A 21,059-nucleotide genomic window follows, 5' to 3' on the forward strand; every position below is an offset into this window, starting at 1 on the left:
CTTCATTAAACAGCTGAAATACTACATTCGGACTTGCAATTCTTTTTTTCTCAGACTAACAGGACTAAAATAAGCTCTACAATAAAGAAAAAAAAGTTAAATAGAATTTATTTACTTAAAATACCATGCTCACTAGCCCATCAAAATGTATATGAATAAACCTGGATCATCCTCAAAGCAAAATCATTATCTAAACGTTTAATGGAAACTGGACAAATTTAGCCAGATATGAAGATTCCAATGTTTTGCAAAGCAATTTATCAACCTTCATTAATTCAACTTCTAAAGAAAAGACACACAATTTAAAAGAAAAAGAAATGTGTAGCCTGACCCCGATCATTACTGATTTTGAATTACCTTTTGACTTTTAAGCAGACTGGTAAAATTACCAACTGCTCAAGATACAATACTGGTTAACAAAATTGAAGGCATTCAAACCTAGTTTGAAGGCCTGCACCTCTATTTCAAAGATTAGAAAACAGCAAAATACATTAACCCACATAAGGCAAAAATGATGAGTTCAAGAACTGAAGGTTCAGAAATGAATATGATTGAAATGAATACGATTGAAGATTTTTCTTGGTGGTGTTGTGGTTGTTTTTTTGAGCTTTTTTTTTTTTTTAAATCAACATGAGTTAGAAAAGACAAAATCATTACTAAAACCTGATCGTCCATTTTGTGTACAAAAATGTTAACAATTCTCTGTAGTGCTAGCTGCTAGGTAAATTGTAAAGACATGCCAGCTGAGAAGAGCAGAGTATTTCTACTGTTGATGTTGCAGAGGGTTATCATTTAAAGATGGCAGAAGTTTTTTCTAAAGATCAGACATTAGGATTACATGCATCTTAATCAATTTTTGTGTAATTTAATTTTGTTGGTATTGGAGTGAAAATGTAATCCATATAGCTGGGTAATGAGAAACCTCACACGTTGCATTAGGAATCTCTGTGGGAAACAAATTCGTGTGAGGCGGGCAATATGCTTGTAAATTTTCTCCAATGGAAAACAGATCACTGAATCAAGCAGTGTGCAACACGTGCACACATACAAAACCCCAAAACAAACAGAAAAATCGTTTAATTGAAGGAGAATGACTTCCAAATGCCCTTACCATTTTCCACTATAAAAGTAAATTAAAATAAGACAGACAATCAACTATTTAATCCTATTCCAGTGAAAACAATCAACTTACATATACAAAGGTATGCAAAGTTAATAGGAAAATACTAATGCCAATGACAAACAGAACTCTCATCTCTCCTCCTCTCTCTGAATGTACAGTCATCAGCTTTGTCTCCAAAAGCACTAAAAAGCAATTCTGGAAGACAGTAACATGTCACTTTGGTGTCTTCTAGCCATAACAACAACAAAAAAAACAATCAGCTTTGAAAAAAAAAAAAAAAAAAGTTTTACACCGTAGAAATACTTCCCACATGTAGACAGAGAGAGAGAGTCTCAAGTTTTATAAACTTCAGTCAGACATATTACATCACTTATTTTCAAAATTTATCTGATACAACCTTTCATACGGCAAAGCCACCTGCAGCTTTCCCATAACAGCAACCGTTGAGCCATGTTTTGGCACTTCTGGATTTAACACTAAGAACACCGACTTGCCAAAGTGAAGCAAGAGTTCTGAAGAACGAATGCAGATAATACAAGACAGTACAAAAGACAATAGGATGGAAAATAGTGTCTGAAGAAGCTCTATCTGTTTCTGAACCACTGAAGAAATGGATCAGCGACATACAATAATAAGTTACACCACTAGTCATATAGGGAAAAACATCAAGGCTATCACAGCCAGCCAAAGCTGGAAAAAATTATGACCAAATATTGAGCGCTTGAGTGCTGATCTGGACAATGAAACAGCTGTTTCATCTTTGCTCACTGAAATCAAGCCTGATGTTGCTGTTGATGACGCCCAGTACAATCTTGTCAGATTTTTGGCAAAAGATTTCTGGTTAAAAGAATGCAGAAGATGAAAGATCAACGTTGAAATAGATGGAAAAGGATCATCAAGATTTGGGTTTTAGCCACAGACTGATGAGGAAATTGTGGCTTGGGAAATAGCAGATGACAAGAGCACCACAGCTGTACGAGAAGATGAATCTGATGGGAAAGGAGACATTGCAGTCAAGTGTTTTCATAAGCATTTCATCACAACAATCCAAAAAGCTGGCAATGAAGTAGCATGCAGTAAAGCTTAACACACCTACTTGGGATGGAAGCTTTATGGTTATTAATTGGTGGTCTTATAAAGAAGATAAAGAACACAACAGAGTTATGGAACTACAGTAACATTTATATGAGGCTCCTTTATACAGAGGACTACTGTAAACAGAGGCTTCTCACAACAGTCAGGAAAATGCTTTCTACTAGAAAATATTAATCAATTTCTATACAAGTCATCAACAATGTATGAATTACTATTGGCTCCGTCCTGAGTAACGGACAACTTTCCTGAATTCTGGAAACATAAAAAATCACCCAAAATGATGTAAGCTGAAGCTTCTGTTTAAATACAAATCTGTCTTCACATATTACATAAGATGACAAAGTTTACACTCAAAAAGTAAGCCCAATTTCATGACCTACAAGAAAACCCAGTATACCTTAAGGTATTTTGATTTCACAGTCAAAACCAAAATCCTATTCTGTTCTGGAATATTGACCACAGGTTTATCAACGCAATAATATTTTGTGGGTATTACACAATGAACACTGGATTAATAATAATTCATGGTATTCAACCTTTTTTTTTTTTAACTATTTCTCCAGTGAGTCTGAAGAACATGCAGGCAGATCAGGGAAGATGGGGAATGCGTTTGTCATGGTTTTGGCTGGGATAGAGGTAATTTTCTTTGTAGAGGCTTATATGGTGCTGTGTTTTGGATTTTTCATGAAAGTAGTGGTGGTAACAAACCAATGTTGTTGAAGAGACAAAGACTTTTCTGCTCCTTGTGCTACCCTGCTAATGAGGGGGCTGGGAATGGAGAGACATGCGGAGTGATGATGTTTGTGTTCCCAAGAAACTGTTAAGCATGATGAGCCCTGATTTCCTGGGAGTGGCTGAACACCTGCTTGTCAATGGGAAGCAGGGAATGAATTTCTGGAACTAAAACATAATAAATAAGGTTAAAAATGAAGCACTGGTCTGTGAGACATTGAACTCAATGCAGAAGACCCAACACAGACATGGATTGTCATCTGTGAAATGAAATCAAACCCAGCCATCCTGTTAGCGGCTGCTCCGTGCACACAGACTGATCTGTACATGTGCAATAGCTTTCAGCCAGCAAGCAGAAAGTGAAATTAATGAGGTCACTGGAATGGGCGCAGATGGCAGTTCTACTCAAGACAGGATGTTTGTGAACATGTAAGATCACTGTCATGCAAACATTTTATCTGCCTCTGAGAAGAACATTAATTTATCCTGCAGGACAGTCCAAGCTCTGACAGCTCCAAAAGCAAGGAGGATCTACCTTGTTCACCTTGAGCCAAGTTCTAATAGCACCTAATCACAGTTGCTGTTTGGCCACAGTTACATTTCACTGTTTTGGTTTCTGACAGCAATTATACAAGAACACACCTAAATCGCTTCAGAAAGCATTAAACATTAGGCCCAGTTTCTAGTTAAAATTAACCAATTAAATTGTTTCCTAATTAAAAACATTAGGCAAGCTTCACCTCTGGGGTTCACAAAAGCAGCTTCAATCCCGGCAGATAAATTTGCTAATCCAAACGAAACTACGTGACTGCTTCAGCTAGAAATTTCAGGTATGCTCAGAAAAAGCGCTTCTGCCAGGACCAAAGATCAGCCACTGGTTGATGAGCTGTAATCTTTCCAAACGTATGTGATAGACTTATGCCAGCCAAGAACCCCTACATTTTCATCAACCGACGAAAGCACTCTAATGAGCAGTTTCAAGGTTCCTTTGAAGTAGCATATAAAAGGGTCTAGTCCCATATAGCTCCAGCTCCTTAAGCAAGCATTAACTTAATTCCTACAGCCTTCAGAAACAAGGGTGCTCCTTGTATGTGGAGAAAGATCCAAATAGGTATAAGCATAGTGCTTTTTGCCTATCAGAAATCAAAACTTACTACGGTCTTAGAACCCTTGATGCATCAAGAGGATAATTATATCTACTCTAGAAACATGCTTGCTTTTATCACAGCCTTTCCTGCTATTTATCAAGGTAGAAGAAAAAAACTAGAACTAAAGTAGGGCAACACAGTTCTACCCTCAATAGCCAACTTTGCTACAACATGCAAAAATCTTAAGTTTAAGTGCTGAAACTCACCCTTATATTGCGTTATTTATTCACTGCCATTCATTATCAGAAGTGTTTGGCTCTTGAAGACACAAAGATCTGCAATATTCCAAAACACACCCTGAGTAATTCCTCAAATTACAGGAATTACTTGTTCTACATGAGTCTACTGACCAACTCATAATGACCAAACTACTTAAGCAAAAATTCCAGGAAGAGCTCTTCTGCAAACCACTTGATTGAAGAATTACCAAGCCATAGAATCAAACAGTTCAGTTGAAAGAGACTTACAAAGATCATCGAGTCCAAAATGGGATCAAGAGTTCAAAATATCCTGAGCTCACAGTTACCTTTCCATACAGCAGTGGCAGGATTTTATAATACAGTATAATTCCAAAAATAATGGTAGAAAAAAGGCAAAAGGAGCAGAAAAAAAAGTTGAGGGGAAAAAATGGATAAAATTGAATTGCTACAGACCAATTCTCTAATCTACCTACCCAGCTAATGGAAAAGTCTCATTTTTCAATCGGGATATAAAAACTTCCATGGCATAGACGTTGATGAAAAAGGAGAAATTTGGATTTGGGAATCGTATAGGTATATTAAATTCCAGTGCTTTAAAATGATGAATCTGGAAGAGGAGCAACGTTGTTTCCTTCACTATTACTGTACATGACTAAGGATGTTCTCTGTGCACTGCAGTTTTTAGATCTATTCCATTTCTGACACACTTATTAGACAATAACACTTACAGATGCATACAGAACAGCCAAAGAAAATGGCAGAAATGTGCAGCCATACACATTCATATACAAACAGATATGTGTAGGTATACATTTTTGATAGTTTCAGTCTTCTCTGGGATAAGATGATTAATTTTAGTGAAATGATTAATGTAAGAAAAATACAAACAGTAGAGGCTTTACAGTATTGTGCATTTGAGAAAAACAAGATTACATGCACTCATATTTTCACTGCAAAGAGCATCATATACCTGATGTCTCACCAAAGTATAGCTCATGCTTTTTTTGCCAAGGAAAATGAATTCTTTAAATATTTTTTGGTGTAAAGCTAGGTAAGGACTTTTATAAGAGAGTAAATATGTGATAAAAACACCACTGGTTTACCAAAATGAAGAATGCCATAACTGAAAACATCTTAAAAAATAGTCAAAATAAAATATTAAGTTACTGGAAGCAAAGACTCTAAATGCAGCTTTTTTTTTTTCTTTGACTTTTTTTTTCTTTAATAGGAAGGCAATGTAAACATACAGTAAGCAACGTATGTACAAGAAGTCACTCTATACAGTTGCATCTTTCCTGAATACTGTTCAAATTAATTTTTCATAAGGCATTAAAAAGCATATCTATTCAACAGGGCTTTCAAATGAAAGAAACACAAAGGTTTTAGGTAAGCATATGTTACATAAGCTGAGTTAAAGAACTGTTAAAAAGCAGCAAATACGCAACTGGTGCACATACTACATGAATGCAGCTACTGCTGCTACACATATAGCTCAGCTTTACCAGAAAAACCTATACAGAATAAAGTATTTAAAAACAAACGAGCACCAATTTTGGCTGACACATAAAAAAAAACATTTTAAAGCAAAATCAACTCTGAAACTTCTATGCCAGTTTAAACCCTGTTTAAAATCTAGCATAGGTTCATCAATCATCAAGCAGGGTATGGAAGATATCTATTGAATTTGCTGTTCCAACTTCATGGATTATTAACAGTTACTGAAAAAAATGTTGGTAACAAAAACATATTTCAGAAAAGTCTAACAAATTCAGGGAACCAGAAATGTGATTATTTTTAACACCCAAATAATGTAAAATATGTGATTTTTATATGGAGCATATGGATGGAGTGCAACGCATCTGGCATATACTAATTTGCCTTTGAGCAGTTACACAGAGTATATATAAATCAGAATAATTACCTTTTTATCAGATTTCTTCTTAATGTATTACTTCTGAAAATGTAGATCTTAAGAGCACAACGTTATAAGAGTGTATTTCCAAAGCCAGTGGCTTTTCTGATTAATTTGAACTGAATCACGCAGTCAAAAGCTGATTTTTTTTGAAAAGTCACCTATGTTTCCAACATAATATTCTTCAGAAGCACTGATATCTTTAAATCTTTCTTAGTCCTTCAATTTCATACAAACTGTTAAGTAATATAATACAGCAGATATTAGTACATAAAATTTACCATTGAATAACTTTCTCCAGAATATTATTTACCTCCTCTTCAGGTTTTGAACTGAAGGAGAGCAAAATCAAAAAGGATATTTTTTAAAAATTTATTCTTGCAATATTAATTTAAAAGTTTAAAAGAAATTAAAAGTTTAAAACTTTTGAAGTTGAGAATCAATCCATTAAATGTTAGAACTGTTACACAGTGGATTACTATCAAGATGGTATGACAAATTCACTCTTTTTAAACTTACAAATAAATTATAAAGTTCTGGTTGTTGGGTTTTGACTTTTTTTTTTAACTAATAATTTGTTGTACATACTGTAAGTGACACAATGTTTGGAAGGTGATTAATTAAAATGCATCTCTCAGATGACTTTAGTTGACAAGTCCAAGATTAAGGATTTTGAAAATCAGTTTTGAACTTTAAGTTACAGTACTTTGATTTATAAACTTCATTCCTTGCTCTGCACCAGGTCTCAAGTTATTTCAGCTCAGTATTATTGAGGAGTAAATTAATATAACTTAACTAAATCATTTCCAACAGCTGCCACCATTTCTAACAATATAGTATCTTGGGTGTCCTAGGGTTTTTGTTTTTTAACACATTGGCCTGCAAAGCCTTCTGGTGTTGATTACTACACGCTATATACACAGTACAGTGGTCCAAACAGGAAAGGTATTCTACTAGTACTGTCTTTTTCTAGACATAGCAGCACGTAATGCTTGCTACGCTGCATATCTGGAAGACCATCAGCTGACGATGAAGTGAAAACACTCTCATGATAGCAAGTACCTTTTCCTTACCTCATCCTGTTAACATTATTTTTTTCTGACTCAAAATGACTGTTTTCTTCCGTTTATATGTTATTCGGGGTATTAAGTTTGAAATCAATACAAAACAGTTTTGAAGAACGCATATAAATATTATACACTCTTACTAATATTAACTTCCCATGTTCACTTAAGTTTAGAAAAGGAGTAGAAAGTCCTAAATAAAAGCAAGCTACAGTATTTCCTTGTCTCTTGGAATATACACTGATACAATGTCAGGAAACCCACAAGCAGAAAGGTTCAGTAATTGAATGCCTTCTTCACCTCAATCTTTACTAGCAAAATGGGCCTTTAGAAATCCCAGATTCCAGAGGGAAAGACTGAAACAAAGAAGATGTGCCACCCTTCCTGAAAGAGGATCAGATCTGAGAGTACTTAAATTGGACATAAGAATGTCAGTGGGCCCTGGTGAGAGGCACCCATGAGCACTGAGGAAGCTGGCAGATGTTACCACAAGGCCACTCTCAACGTTCTTTAACTGATCATGGCAACTGGGAGAGCTGCTTGAGGACTGGAGAAAAGCAGATGTCACTATCTTCAAGAAGAACGTCAAGGAAGAACCAGGAATCTACAGGCTGGTCAGCCTCAACTTGATCTCTGGGAAGGTGATAGAACAGCTAATCCAGGCATATGGACAAGTCATCAGGAGTAATCAGCATTGATTCTCCAAGGGAAAGTCATGCTTGACCAACTTGATAAGCTTCTGTGACGGAATGACCAGCCTGATGGATGAGGAGAGAGCAGTGGATATTGTCTTCATGGACTTCAGTAAGGCTTTTGCCATGGCCTCCCACAAGATCCTCACAGACAAGCTGATGAAGTATGGGCTGGATGAGCAGGCAGGGAGGTGGATTCAAAACTGGTGTAATGACCAGGACCAAAGGTTAGTGATTAGCGGCACAAAGGCTAGTTGCAGGCCAGTAACTAGCCACATAATCCATGGGGTCAATCCCGGGCCCAATCACATACAATGACTTCGTTAATGTTCTGGATGATGGGGCAGAGTGTAACCTTCAGCAAGTTTTCAATTGACACAAAACTGTGAGGGCCACGCAGCCATTCAGAGGGACCTCAACAGGCTGGAGAAATGGGCTGACAGGAAACTCATTAAGTTCAATGAGGAAACCTGCAAAGTCCTGCTCTTGGGGAGGAACAACCCCAGGCACCAGCACAGGCTGGGGGCCACCCAGCTGGGAAGCAGCTCTGTAGAAAAGGACCTGGGGGGTCCTAGTGGACACCAGCTGAACATGAGTCAGCGATGTGTCCATGCCAGTAAGGCGGCTAATGATATTCTTGGCTGCATTAGGCAAAGTATCACAGCAGGCGGAGGGAGGTTGATCCTTCCCCTCTATCCAGCAACAGTGAGGCCACACCTGGAGCACTGTTTCAAGTTCTGGGCTCCCTGGTACAAAAGAGACATGGAAATACTGGGAGGAGTCCAACGATGGGCTATGAAGATGATCAAAGTTCTGGAGCATCTCTTATGAGGACAGGCTGGGAGAGACAGGACATTGCAGTCTGGAGAAGAGAAGGCTCAGGGGGAATCTTATCATTATATATAAATAACTGAAGGGAGATTGCAAAGAGTATGGAGCCAGGCTCTTTTCAGTGGTGCCCAGTACTGAGACAACAGGCAACGGGTACAAAGAGAAGCACAGGAGCCTCCTGTTGAACATAAGGATGCACTTTTATTTGTTTATTTATTTATTTTTTACTGTGAAGGGGACTGAGCAACAAACAAGTTTTTTATTGAACAAGACCTTGTACAACTTGTTGTATTAAGTAACAGGACTACAGACTTCACACAAGAAAATTAAAGAGCTTGCCTCAAGTTCATTTCAAAGAGGTGCTAGAGATGTTAATTCTATTCCTGATTAAAACAACCTTCAGCAGCATTGACTTTTTTGTATCACCTTCTAAAGAAAACATGCTGCATGTTATACTATACAGCGTGCAAACAGGAAGTAGGACATCCTATTAAAAAATGTTGAAGCAGATGCACTTTCCTCTATTACTAAAAAAATTTACAAAATATACGCTTGCAACAAACATTAAAATATGCATATCAAAAGCACACAACAACTGTTTCGTATGTGTTTTGTATATATAAACTTATTTTAGTTCTGCCAAACTTAATTTTATAAGAAGCATTACTATTTTGAGATTAAAAATCCAGTTACGCCCCTCCAAACAGTATTATATTGACCTATGCCCAGTATCACCAATTAGCTAAGAGGTGATGATGGACAAGTCTATAATGTAGAATAGACTTAGTTTACACAATGCTTTCACTTCAGCAAAGAAACTTAAGAACCATACCAAATGTTACTAGTAGCCATGGGAGAAATTCAAAAGCAGTTCACTGAAGCATTGAGAGAGAGTCTCATGGATTTTTAGACTGCAATATTCTCATTGTTTCTGTTCTTCAAGTGGGACAATGGAAAACTTATAGAAGCATGTTGAAACTCAGAACGAATATAAAAAAATGAGTTACATTTACATCTATTTACCCTAGAGCACTGACCATGTAGTCACAACAGCAACCACACAGATTATTATTCAAATGTGTAACAACATCCACATTTTGGCATGCATAGTCACTTTATAATAAAAGGTAATACATTAAAATGCCATTCATTGAAAGCATCTGGCTCCAGATATTCCATTGTATTTCAAAAATTATGCAGAAGCCTAAAAAAGGACCAGTTGTATTTCCACGTTTTCTTCTTTTTTTTCCAAGTTTTAAATAAATGTGAACAAGAGTGATCTATGCAACTTGCACAACATACAGAGATAACTTAGGTGGAATTGCTGTGCATCATTAAACGAACTTCTGAATTCTAACATTTTCTTTAGTTAAACACTAAATTCAGTCTTCTGCAAACAGCTGTTATATGTATTGCTCCTAAAGACAGAAAATTCTGTATTGGAACAAGATAGAAAATTTCCTTCTGACAAGACTAGAAGAAGCAGAAAACCTTACTGTACTCTTAACTAATGATTTAAAAATGTCTCACTTCTAGCCAAAACATATTAAGAACCTGTTTATGTTCACTGCTTGTTGTGCCAAACTTAACTTTTTATTTAAATAGCTTCTCTGTCCTTCTGTTTTTTATACCCTTATTCAGACTTAAAAAAATTTCATTTATAATTAATCACATTTTTCAGACACTATCTAAGAACATATCAGGACATCTGGCTTATTGTAGTAGATATTACATACACAAGGCTAAAGAGTTCATAACCTATCTGTACGAAATAGACAGACTCAGTAGAGGACAGGACAAAATGTAAAATAACAACCATTTAAAACTGAGTAACATAATGGTTTCAGATGTCACACTGGTTTGACAGTGGGTAAGCAAGGTGCAGAAGTAGGTTGAACAAGAAGCTAACAAAAATAAATGAAAAGGGGTGATCCTCATTGGGCTGAGTTTGCCCCACACATCCCAACACCATTTTTCCATTGCTCTGTACCAGCTGAATAAAATCTCAATAAGGCCAAAGGCAATTACATTTCTTCATGGCTGTATCACATTAATCTTAAAGGAGATACAGCACGGTTTCATGGAAAAATCATTGAAAATTTATGTGCTTTGTGAAAATGTTTTGATGTCATGCTTCTGTCCTACCTCATTTCAGCTTAACTAAGTTAAAAAGGTTCTGATATTTCTGTTTTCATGCTTTCAGAGAAAACTACACCAACACAGTTACACTGCAAATACTGAGTATTTCAGTAAGCAAGCACACTGACAAATTGGCATTATAAACCTAAGAGTCTCAAAGTAATAGTTAAAAGGCAAACAAATCTGAAGAAGTTCAGGTACTAAAAGGCATACTTGTCTCTGGAAACACAGACAAACCCAGCTGCACCCTGTGTGTGATAAGTTAGTACCTTACTGTGGGCAGTAGTTGTGGTCCCAAATTTTTAACTTGATTTACCTTATCACACTTAAAATGTTATGACATGATAGGATGCACACATGGCACTAAACATGACCGAAGACTTTCTATGTGTTCAGATAAAACCCACAGTTTTGACTTACGCAAAATGGGAGAAAAAAATGCATATAATAGACATTAAAATTTAAAATATCTTAACATTTACAATCTTTCAATCACACACAGAACTTCTAGAATGATTTTTCTTTTTTCCTGTTGCAATTGTGTAAGACTGACAGAGGAAGAAAACAGTTTTATCAATCAATAACATTTTGATGATAACACTTGTTTGAAAGCATCATGTTTTAGATTTCATTAAACGTTCAAAAATCATGATGGTTACACAGAGCATTTTTGTTACACCAGACTATGGTAACTGAACTTTTTCCAATATACAACAATATACAAGGCTATAAGTTTGACTACAATCCCTCACCTAGAATAATTACAGTCTTATACGAAGAAGAAAAAGAGTATTCTGTTAATATTTTAATAAAGGTATAGTATCTTTTCAAATAAAGTTTCTTCATGGCTGCCACAGACACTCTTTTTAACTTATATGTGCAGCCTACTACTGCAGTTATATTAATGGTGAAACTACTGCCATGTTGACAGATTTCTAAATTCACATTTAAAACCATTTCAAATGACCAAGCAACTCAAGCTGGTAACACTAGAAGCATGAAACTAATTTTACTTAGAAATTGAATAGAACAACTTTTAAGAGGCTGTATAAGCTAAGGTCACAAATTCCATAAATAAATAAATAAATAAATACAAACTAACCAGTTTAATTAACTAATCACTGTTGATCAAAACCATGGATAAAGAAGTTTTCTAATGTAGTCGCTAAACTGTTCCTATCTCAGTATAAAAGGGCAACTGAAAGAGAAAACACTGTTTAACTGCTGATTACATATATTAATGTTAAAGAAAGTCTTTTATTTGAACATTTGTCTTTTATATGAACATTTGAACAGGCTCAATTAAATTTTGGAAAGATACATAACAGTATTGCAAAAATACATAAATGGTCTGATTTTTTTAAAAAGAGGTATATCTGGAAATATCTAGCCCAATTATGATGCAGGAATGAAGAAAAATTCAACATCATTTAAAAAATTGTAAAGGTATTAAAATGATAACAGCAATTCACACACTGAAGTTTTTCAGGTGGTGTTGGTGCAGAATGAGCTTAATTGGACTTGAATGTTTGACAATTACTACGTAACAAGATCATTTACACACAAGAAACAGAAATGTTTGCAGATCATGTTAATCCTCACATTTCAAGGGCCAGCTATGAAGCTTGGTTAATGTGCACACTGTTCTGTGTATTGGCAATGAGATCAGTAGTGAAAGATTCTTGTGCTGGCCACTTAATAGTTGACAACTTATAACTGAGAGAGCACATCAGGCTACACAGACCACTCATTTGGTCAGTTATGACAAATTTAAGGTTTAGAATACTCTGTTGGTCTGCCAAAAAACAGTGAAATATAAGTTTAAAACCAGGCAAAAACTTTCCAGATTCTTTCCAGGTCGGGAGTCTGCAGGATGAAAGTTATGATCAAGAATACTTCAAAGCAAGCACTGTGCCACACAGACCTTAACTTCCTGTATCTCTTCCAAGCACTTTGCATACAAATATGTGTTTCGACATTATATACAGAATCCATTACAGCATTCAATTGTATCAAGTTATGACCTGCATGGTTCATCTCCTACTAAAATCGGTTTTAATAAGAGTAGTGATTTTTCTTTAACAAAATTATGTAATTATTTGATAGACCATCCAAAATGACTAAAACCTGACTGATCCTCAGCAAGGACTACCAGAAAACACACTCTCTTTTCTTTTACTTAAACACTGTAAATGAAAACATTGAGAAACAAAAATTTTAATACGCAAGGTTTGACATTTTAAATAAATCAAAATCAGATCAACACTATGTGCAGCAAACTAAAATGAACAGGGCAACAGAAAAACATGTGGAACAAAAATGCACTACTGGTACACATGTAAGAGAAAGTTTTCTCTCTCTCCACTCCTTTAACTCCAAGAATACATACCTGCTGTATGTGTCTACTGGGTCGTTTCTGAGGCTGGTAGATAAGCCAAGTATAAAGCACTGGATCAACATTAATCGCTAATCCTTGTATACTGGACAAAAGTACTGCACCTATACAGCACAGAAAAGAGAATGTATTTTCAGAATATATATATTCACAGAAAATAATAGCTGTCATATAAAGAATCTCCATATATATTCATTTTTTTTCTTGCACATACATCTTCTTTGATGCAGACTTTCATTTGGATTGTACTTCAGATATATTTACTCACATCAGATTTCTACTAAGAGTAATAATTACCACATACATTTCAATAACTTTCTGAAAATGAGAAACTTGCCAGCACTGCTATCCTTAGAGACACACACACACACAAAATCCGGAGAACTGCATTTTGATCTTTCTTGTTACTATTTTTTGCCAAGAAAAATTGTTTTCACAAAAATCAAGCACATAACTGAATATACGTAACACCTTTACTCAGATTCTCGGCCAACAATAGAGTTATGCAAGAAATGAGTCAAATGACCCTTGACACAAAGAAAAGAATATAATACACAACTGCATGACTCCCCACCCCAAAGAAAAGTCTGGTTTAGGGCACTGGATTCTTCTTCTTTTTTTTTTTTTTAATATCTTTTAATAAAGACAGTTTTAGTCTAGGTTAGTGTTCTGCTCAAGACAAACATTTTCTGTGTAACTGCGGTCATAAACACTCTTTAGCAGACTTGCTGGGTAAAATAAGGCAAAATTTTCAACTCTGCTACTGTTGTTAGTCTTGGTATTGTGTACTTTTAGAATTTCAACCTAAGTTTTACAATATGTTTTGTTTTCTTTAAATCTGATTTTTGAAGTTATAGGATTATAAGATAGGGCTACTGTAACTTCATTTCTTAAAAGTAAACTCACAGTTTACATATGCTTGTGAAGAAACACCTACATGGGAAGCATAAAACAGGAGAAAAACTGTTCTCAGTAACTAGAAATCTTAACATACTACAATCCAGGGACCCCAAAGCCCAATTTAAGAGGAACTATTTCATTTCTAATTGCATTAAAAATCTAACCGTGCATTAATTTAGTGAGACTTTTCTGTAAATAGTACAGATAAAGTATTGCTATTCACTGTAGTTTGTTTATTGCAGCAGAAACTGACTGAGCTACAGGATTCAGAAGCAAATAGATTAATATAACACAAAGATAGTGATTATATTGAAAAAGTACAGCAAGCATTCTTAAGTAGCTGTCTTTTCATGCAAGTTGTGCAACTTGATAATGAATAAATAAATGAAATTAAATATTCCAATAAATAATGAAACACATTCAAAAAAGAATTCCTAGCTACTGGAAAGTCCAGTACCAAGTTCTATAGAATGACAGTAGGTTTATAAATCAAAGAATCGTAAGTTAGTTCCATAACAATATCTATTTACTCTATAGTATACAATTAAGCAGCAATCTGAATTTAATAATAAATTTAAATCCAAAAAGTTTATCACACAGTTCAACATACTTTCCAAAAAAATGAGAAATCATATTCCTCAAAACATAATATATCACAAAAAAAAACAAACAAAAAAGAAAGTAATCAAGCTCTATACTTATTGTATAAAACAAAATCTTAAAACCTGCTGAATTCCAAATGGCAGAAGTCCAATCAAACCGGGGCTACACAAGCAAAGACTGACAAGTACAATGGGAAAATGGCAGTCAAGAAATACACAAAGATAAATCACCAGCCTAGCACAGGCTTGGAGTTGGAACACACACTGTGAGGAACTCCTATACTTAGAATAGTCTTTGTGATCTGATGGTTTTAAATGTCAGCAATAAACCTTAGAAATAAATCTGCAATTTAAGGCAAAGCTGATGTTGAGCATAAAATAAAAGGGTAATGTGCAAGTAAGAACAGCAGTGAATGTGTCTTGCAGCAGGATCTGGAGGAAACTAGAAAATGGAAGCAGAAGGTAACAGATTGATAAAAGTATATGCTACAATCATTAGCTTTTATAAGATACTTGGATGCCAAAATGAGAGAATCCTGCATCTTTAAGAGACACTGCCTGTTGTCAGCAATACTTAATGAAAGGTTTAATGTATGTGATATGACAAGTGGGAGTCAGAGACCTCCCAAAGAGTGAGGAATAAAGTCAGCCTACAGGCAAAATCAACAAAAATCCCATATTTACAACAGACTCTTGAAAAAAAATAGTGTTACTGTAGCACATGCTGCTAGTTACTCAATTTAGTTTCTTGTTTACTGCAAAAAATGAGCTAAAACTAAGATGTTCAAAACACTTAAGCCATGCTTTGAACTGAAATGTCTTTTAACTTCCATGAAGTCACTATCACAACCCCATAAAACTTTAATGTAAGGTAGAACGGAGAGCAACATAGTTTATTTTTCCAGTTGTCTTTTGTCATTGATAGCTTGCATCTGGGGAGAAAAAAAAAACCTAACATACAAGTAGTTAGATAAGCAATTGCACTATTTGACTTTCAATTTGACTGCAAGGTAATTCTGGCCTCCTACCAAGCCATTTCTGTCACTCTGAATTACCGAAATTTACTGCCATGTTTGCTGCTCAGCTGCTCTATTCACACAGCAACATAATCACCTATATAACGCTGTTTTCTGTGTAACGGCTCTCCTGAAAATAAGACACTAAATAATCAAAGAAAATATTCTCAGATTTATCCCCCCCCAAGCTTAAACTCGAGTTCTCATTCCAAGAAACAAGAAGCCCCCCCCAAGTTTTCACGGAAATCTCTGTGGGAGAACCAAGCTGTAAGTTGGCAGCAGGCTCCTTACATGGTTAAGAAAAAAGAATAAATTAATTGTTATTTTCTCTCTGTCAAGATGCAACACTAGAGTTTCCTGGATTTCATTAAGATTGTGGTGAACTTTCTTTTCTCCCCTCCCCCTTTTCTCCTCCTAATTAAATTTACATCTCATAAAAAAAAAGCAGACCTTAGATCCATACCATACTAGGTTTCGTTTTCAGATCCCAGCTCTTGCCAGAGTTATCTATTACATCTCTCTAGAAAACAGCTTAAAAACAAGATCGAACCCAACACCACGCAATCTTTGCATGTTTGAGAATTTCCTCAACGTCGCGTTGGTGTCATGTGCCAGGTGCAGCTAGGCAAATAATTTCTTTCCTGCCCAACTTAAGGCTGGCCCTGAAGGAATGAACCCAGGGAGGCGGCGGGCGGGCAGGCGGACGAGCAGGAGGCGGCTGAGCGCAGCTGCGCTCTCGCCCTACAGACGAGCTTCTCCATGAGTTTCCTTGGAGGACGACAGCTGTGGCTACGGCATCGCTTTCCTGAGGCTTTCCTGAGGGCCTGGGGGCCCGCAGGGGATAATAACGCAGGGCCTCCTGCAGGGCCTCCTGCGGCTGGGCCTGCTCTGCCGCCACCTCCTCCTGCCATGAGTAGCCAGTAAAGGCTGCCTGGGAGGAGAGGGGCCCTTAGCATGGGGTCTCTAGCCCTCCCCTTCACAAGGAGAAATTCAAGCATGTAAGAAGTGTGCCTTGCTTCTTGTGAGGCAGGTGAGGCAGAAGAGGACACTTGGGGAATGAGGTGGCAGAGAAAGGAGGCCAGAGGTAAAAGGAGGATTGGTGAAACAGGGCATAGTCAAGGAGCAGAGTGATGGTGCTGAGGGATGCTCAGTGGTGAGTGAGGCACAGAAAAGGGCTTCAAAAATCAGAGCCAGAAGAAAGGAATGACAGCAGCAGGACAGTGAAAGGAATGAGGACGTGAAATAGTGTTTTGGGAATGAGAAAGGAGGTGGCAATGCCTGGAGCAAACAGCTGTTTGTTTGGAAGAATAAGAACCTCATGAAAGAATAAACTGCATTACTGAGTCATTCTCACCACTGTGGTGAAAAAGATTTACTATGAAAAGTAGACAATAATAGGTCAGTCAGAAATTTAGTTGTTGAAACTCAACATCTAATGCAGCAGCAATAACATACACTGTAACTCCCTTGACATTTAGAAGCAGCCTTGCTATTTATGTGCAGAAAAACGTATTTTATCTCTGCAACAGTAAAAGATCATCCTGGCAGTGCTATTTCTAAATTCTGCTGTGTGTATGCAGTACCTAAACACATCTATATTGCTATTTACAGTAAAAACATCCAGTAAAACATTTCAGATAGTCTCCTACAAAATGAACTGAAAAACCTTTACAGGAAACTAAAGTTTAAGTTAATGCAGTTTGTATTGAGGAGGGATCACAAATATGAACAAAGGGAATGATCTACAAGAAAAACTAATTCTGACAAGTTTTGTTTATTTTTAGTAACTAAGTAACTAAAGAAAACATTACACCATCTTGCTATATAAACGGCACCATGAATTATTTCAGCATTGAGCTTATGACTCCTACGTCTCAGGACATGTGAATGATAAGCAGGTGCTGATACAGGTCAAGGTAGTACTGTGAGTTTAGTATCCAAATATTTTAAAGGATAACAGAAGAAATAATATTTTTTACTTCTCTTATTGTTTTCAAGGGCATTTCCACTAAGGCATATTGTAAAAATGCAGACCTATGTATTACACAGAAATGAAAAGTTCTTTTTATAAGAAGTATATAGGTAATTAGTTCTCTCTGCTAGTTGACTCAGAACAGATGCACTGTAAATCACTAAATGTGGAAATATCTAACTCTGTTTAATTTTAGCCTGGGAGTCAACTAAGGGAAAAAGAGTGCTCTTTACTACTCCGCTCACTGCCAAAATGGCTCACTTATCCACATTCCAAACAGGCTTTACCAATTAGCTATCCCATGGCACCACAGCCATTTTCAGTTACATCCCAAGCTGAAGAATGAGAGCTGAAGTAGGAGCTACAGACTGCAGTTACACAGCATAAAAATATAACATGCAAACTCTTTCTCAGTGTTGTAATATCTATAACAAGCCAATGCGATTGTCTTGCAAAATCTAATCTAATATTACGTAAGAGACGGAGACCCACATTTCATCTTGAATTGCTGACTAAGGCAAGGAAAATAGACAAAGTTTGTTATTTTGAAAAATTGTTTTACATTTTACTAGCTACAGTAACTTGACAAATTTTGTCTAACCACTGAAATGTATGTCTGCATGTGTCTCAATTCAAGGTTGAGCTGAATGATTACAAATGGCCTTTTAGATAAATATTACCCCAATTTTACCTCAGAGAAAAAATCTCCTAGTCTACAGTACTTTTACAGAGTTTCACATTGGCCAAGTGCTTAAAACAACCCTAAGATCAATTAACTTAGTTGCCTGGACCAATATTAGACTATTTCATTAAAAGAGAACTACTAAAACTTTCCCATGCAATAAGCATTTTGTTCTGCAATATCAAACACAGTTCCTTCACAGAACAGTTATACTTTGCTCAAACATATACACACCACAATATTTAAATACTATATATTTTTGAAATAATAGCTTTTGATCTTAGGAAACATTTAATGAGTATGTACTTCTACAACTACCTTGTAACTCTCCAACTGAGGTTTATAGTTGAAAAGCTCTAAGCGCTGACACAAGAGGTCAGCATCATTATTTTTACTTCAAAAATAGAGAAAGTGAGGCATAGAGGTGAAGTTATTAAATCACACAGCAGGACAGCAGGACCTGGGGATAGAATTCAGATGTTGAAGTTATGTGCCATACCTATGTATCTACTGTAACTAGTAGCAAAAAAAAATAAATGTAGGGTTTCAACCTGTGTTAAAAATAAGTCTAAATCACAAATGCCTAATTTCAACTGAGTGTTCTGATAAGCCATTGTAAGGCTTAAAGAAACAAAACATCCTCTCTCTCTCTATTTATATAAATACCCAAATAGTCACAAATGCTGAATTAAGGAATTACAACCAAAGACATAACATAACGAGGCAAAATACAGAAACGCTCAATGCATTGGTTAATACAAAGCTCTGTATGTCAGACATCATTTTTCTGAAGTACAAGGAGCCATATTTCTGTAAATCAGCCTAAAGCAAGGTATATCAAGTCAGGGTATGGAGAACAATCCTCAAATATTCCATACAATCTCTGTCCTTTGATGTTAAGAATGGAAATGAGTCCATTTAGCATTTTGCCTTTCTTACTGAGGAAAAATGGCGTGCTGAGATGCAAGTTTTCAGAAAACTGCTGTAAGATGTATATTTAACATGGTTGCTATATGCTTCCGAAAAAAAAAATAATGAAAGGCTGCTTTGTTTTCCAAAATTCACTCGACCAAAACTTTAATTTCCTTTAGAGAATATGGTGATGTGGGTTCAGGGACACAGCTTAATAGGCAATAACAATCACGGGAAAAACGGGAAATGTGTAGGCAGCTATAGTATAAGAGATGTCAACTTTATTTGGGTGATTACTGAATTGTCTCCATGAAAATGTAACAGCAATATTCCTATGCTGAGATGCTGAGATGCATAGCCCATCTCCGTTAATTTCTATTCTTTAATATAAGAAAGCTCATTCAAGTATAATTTTGTCATGTCCATCTTTAGGTCCTGCTAATATATTTAACTATCACACTGACTGTCCTGTAAATATAAGGAGAATGAGGAGCTCTACATTCAACTGACAAAAAGGACTATACATTCAAGGACTCTACAGCAAGGATATATTACAATGACTTCAAAAACATCATCAGTGAATGAATAAAAAAGGGGGAGAAATATGATGGCTCAAGTTGCCTAGACAGTTATGTTTCCACTCAGAAAACACAGGGTGGTCCAAACTGATCATTTCAACCAGTGCTACAGAAGTAGGTCTTCAAACACCCAGTAGTGCTTACAGCTAACCACCTCAGTTTACAAAGGGACCTACCAAAGTCACTTCTCTTTGTCTTTTTTTTTTTTTTTTTTCCTCTCAAGGTCCCACTAGAAAGCCATCTCTTGATGTTAAAATTCCAATCATAAATCTGGCCCTGAGTCCTTAGAGAATTTATTATAAAACTTTATTGATAAGACCTGCACTGCTGGCATCATGATACTTCCACAAATAAGAGAGTTAGCTCTCAGACTCAATAGCTCTGCATCTGATGCCACCGCAATTACATGTATAACAAAGTCACTTAGATTTCTAATGCCAGAAGCTCCACCAACTTCACCATACCTGACCAGGTTTTCAAAATGGGCTGAGAATTTTAGCTTGTTTATCTCTGTGACAAAAGAACTTAAATACCTATTTTCATGTCAATGTTGTTTTGTTTCATTTCCTGTTTGGAATAAAGTACAGCTGGCAGTTGTTCACCGTCTTAGGGATCAAGAGGACACCAAACATTCCATTAAAATAAAAAGTCCCAAAGATACCATGAGGCAGATCTTCTCAATCCCATTTGAAAGGCTGTTGCTACTTTTCAGCTTACAAGAACTTTCAGTCTTGTAAAATTCAGCAATTCCAGAGAATCGATTTCTGATGAACCACTGAAAAAAGACATTATCTCAAAATATAACTAAATAAATAAATAAATAAAATGTGTGTATTGATATTTTTCTGTTAAAAATATAGGAATTTTGGTAATTCCTATATTTAGTGGACTGAGATTAGAAATGAGATGAATATGGCAGAAAATCCCTTTTTTCATTTGATCTCAAGTGTCTTGCACTGCTTTTGTATTATGTCCTATATAGCAACAAAAGATATGAACAAATGTAATTGCAAAATAAGATATACTATGGATCAAGCTTATTTTAGGCATAGTGATTCAGTACAGT

General features: G+C 36.0%; 1 protein-coding gene across 10 annotated transcripts in view; it reads right to left on the reverse strand.

The window, feature by feature from the left end:
* VPS13B (vacuolar protein sorting 13 homolog B) overlaps nt 1–21,059 on the reverse strand; it is a 478,347-nt gene that overhangs the window by 256,178 nt on the left and 201,110 nt on the right. For all 10 annotated transcript variants that reach the window (XM_083824116.1, XM_083824118.1, XM_083824115.1 and 7 more), the window contains one exon: nt 13,326–13,435. In XM_083824116.1, the coding sequence (XP_083680242.1) occupies nt 13,326–13,435 (110 nt within the window). The remainder of the gene's footprint in view (nt 1–13,325; nt 13,436–21,059) is intronic.

The sequence above is a fragment of the Anser anser genome, assembly GCF_964211835.1.
Source record: "Anser anser genome assembly, chromosome: 2".
Lineage (NCBI taxonomy): Eukaryota > Metazoa > Chordata > Aves > Anseriformes > Anatidae > Anser > Anser anser.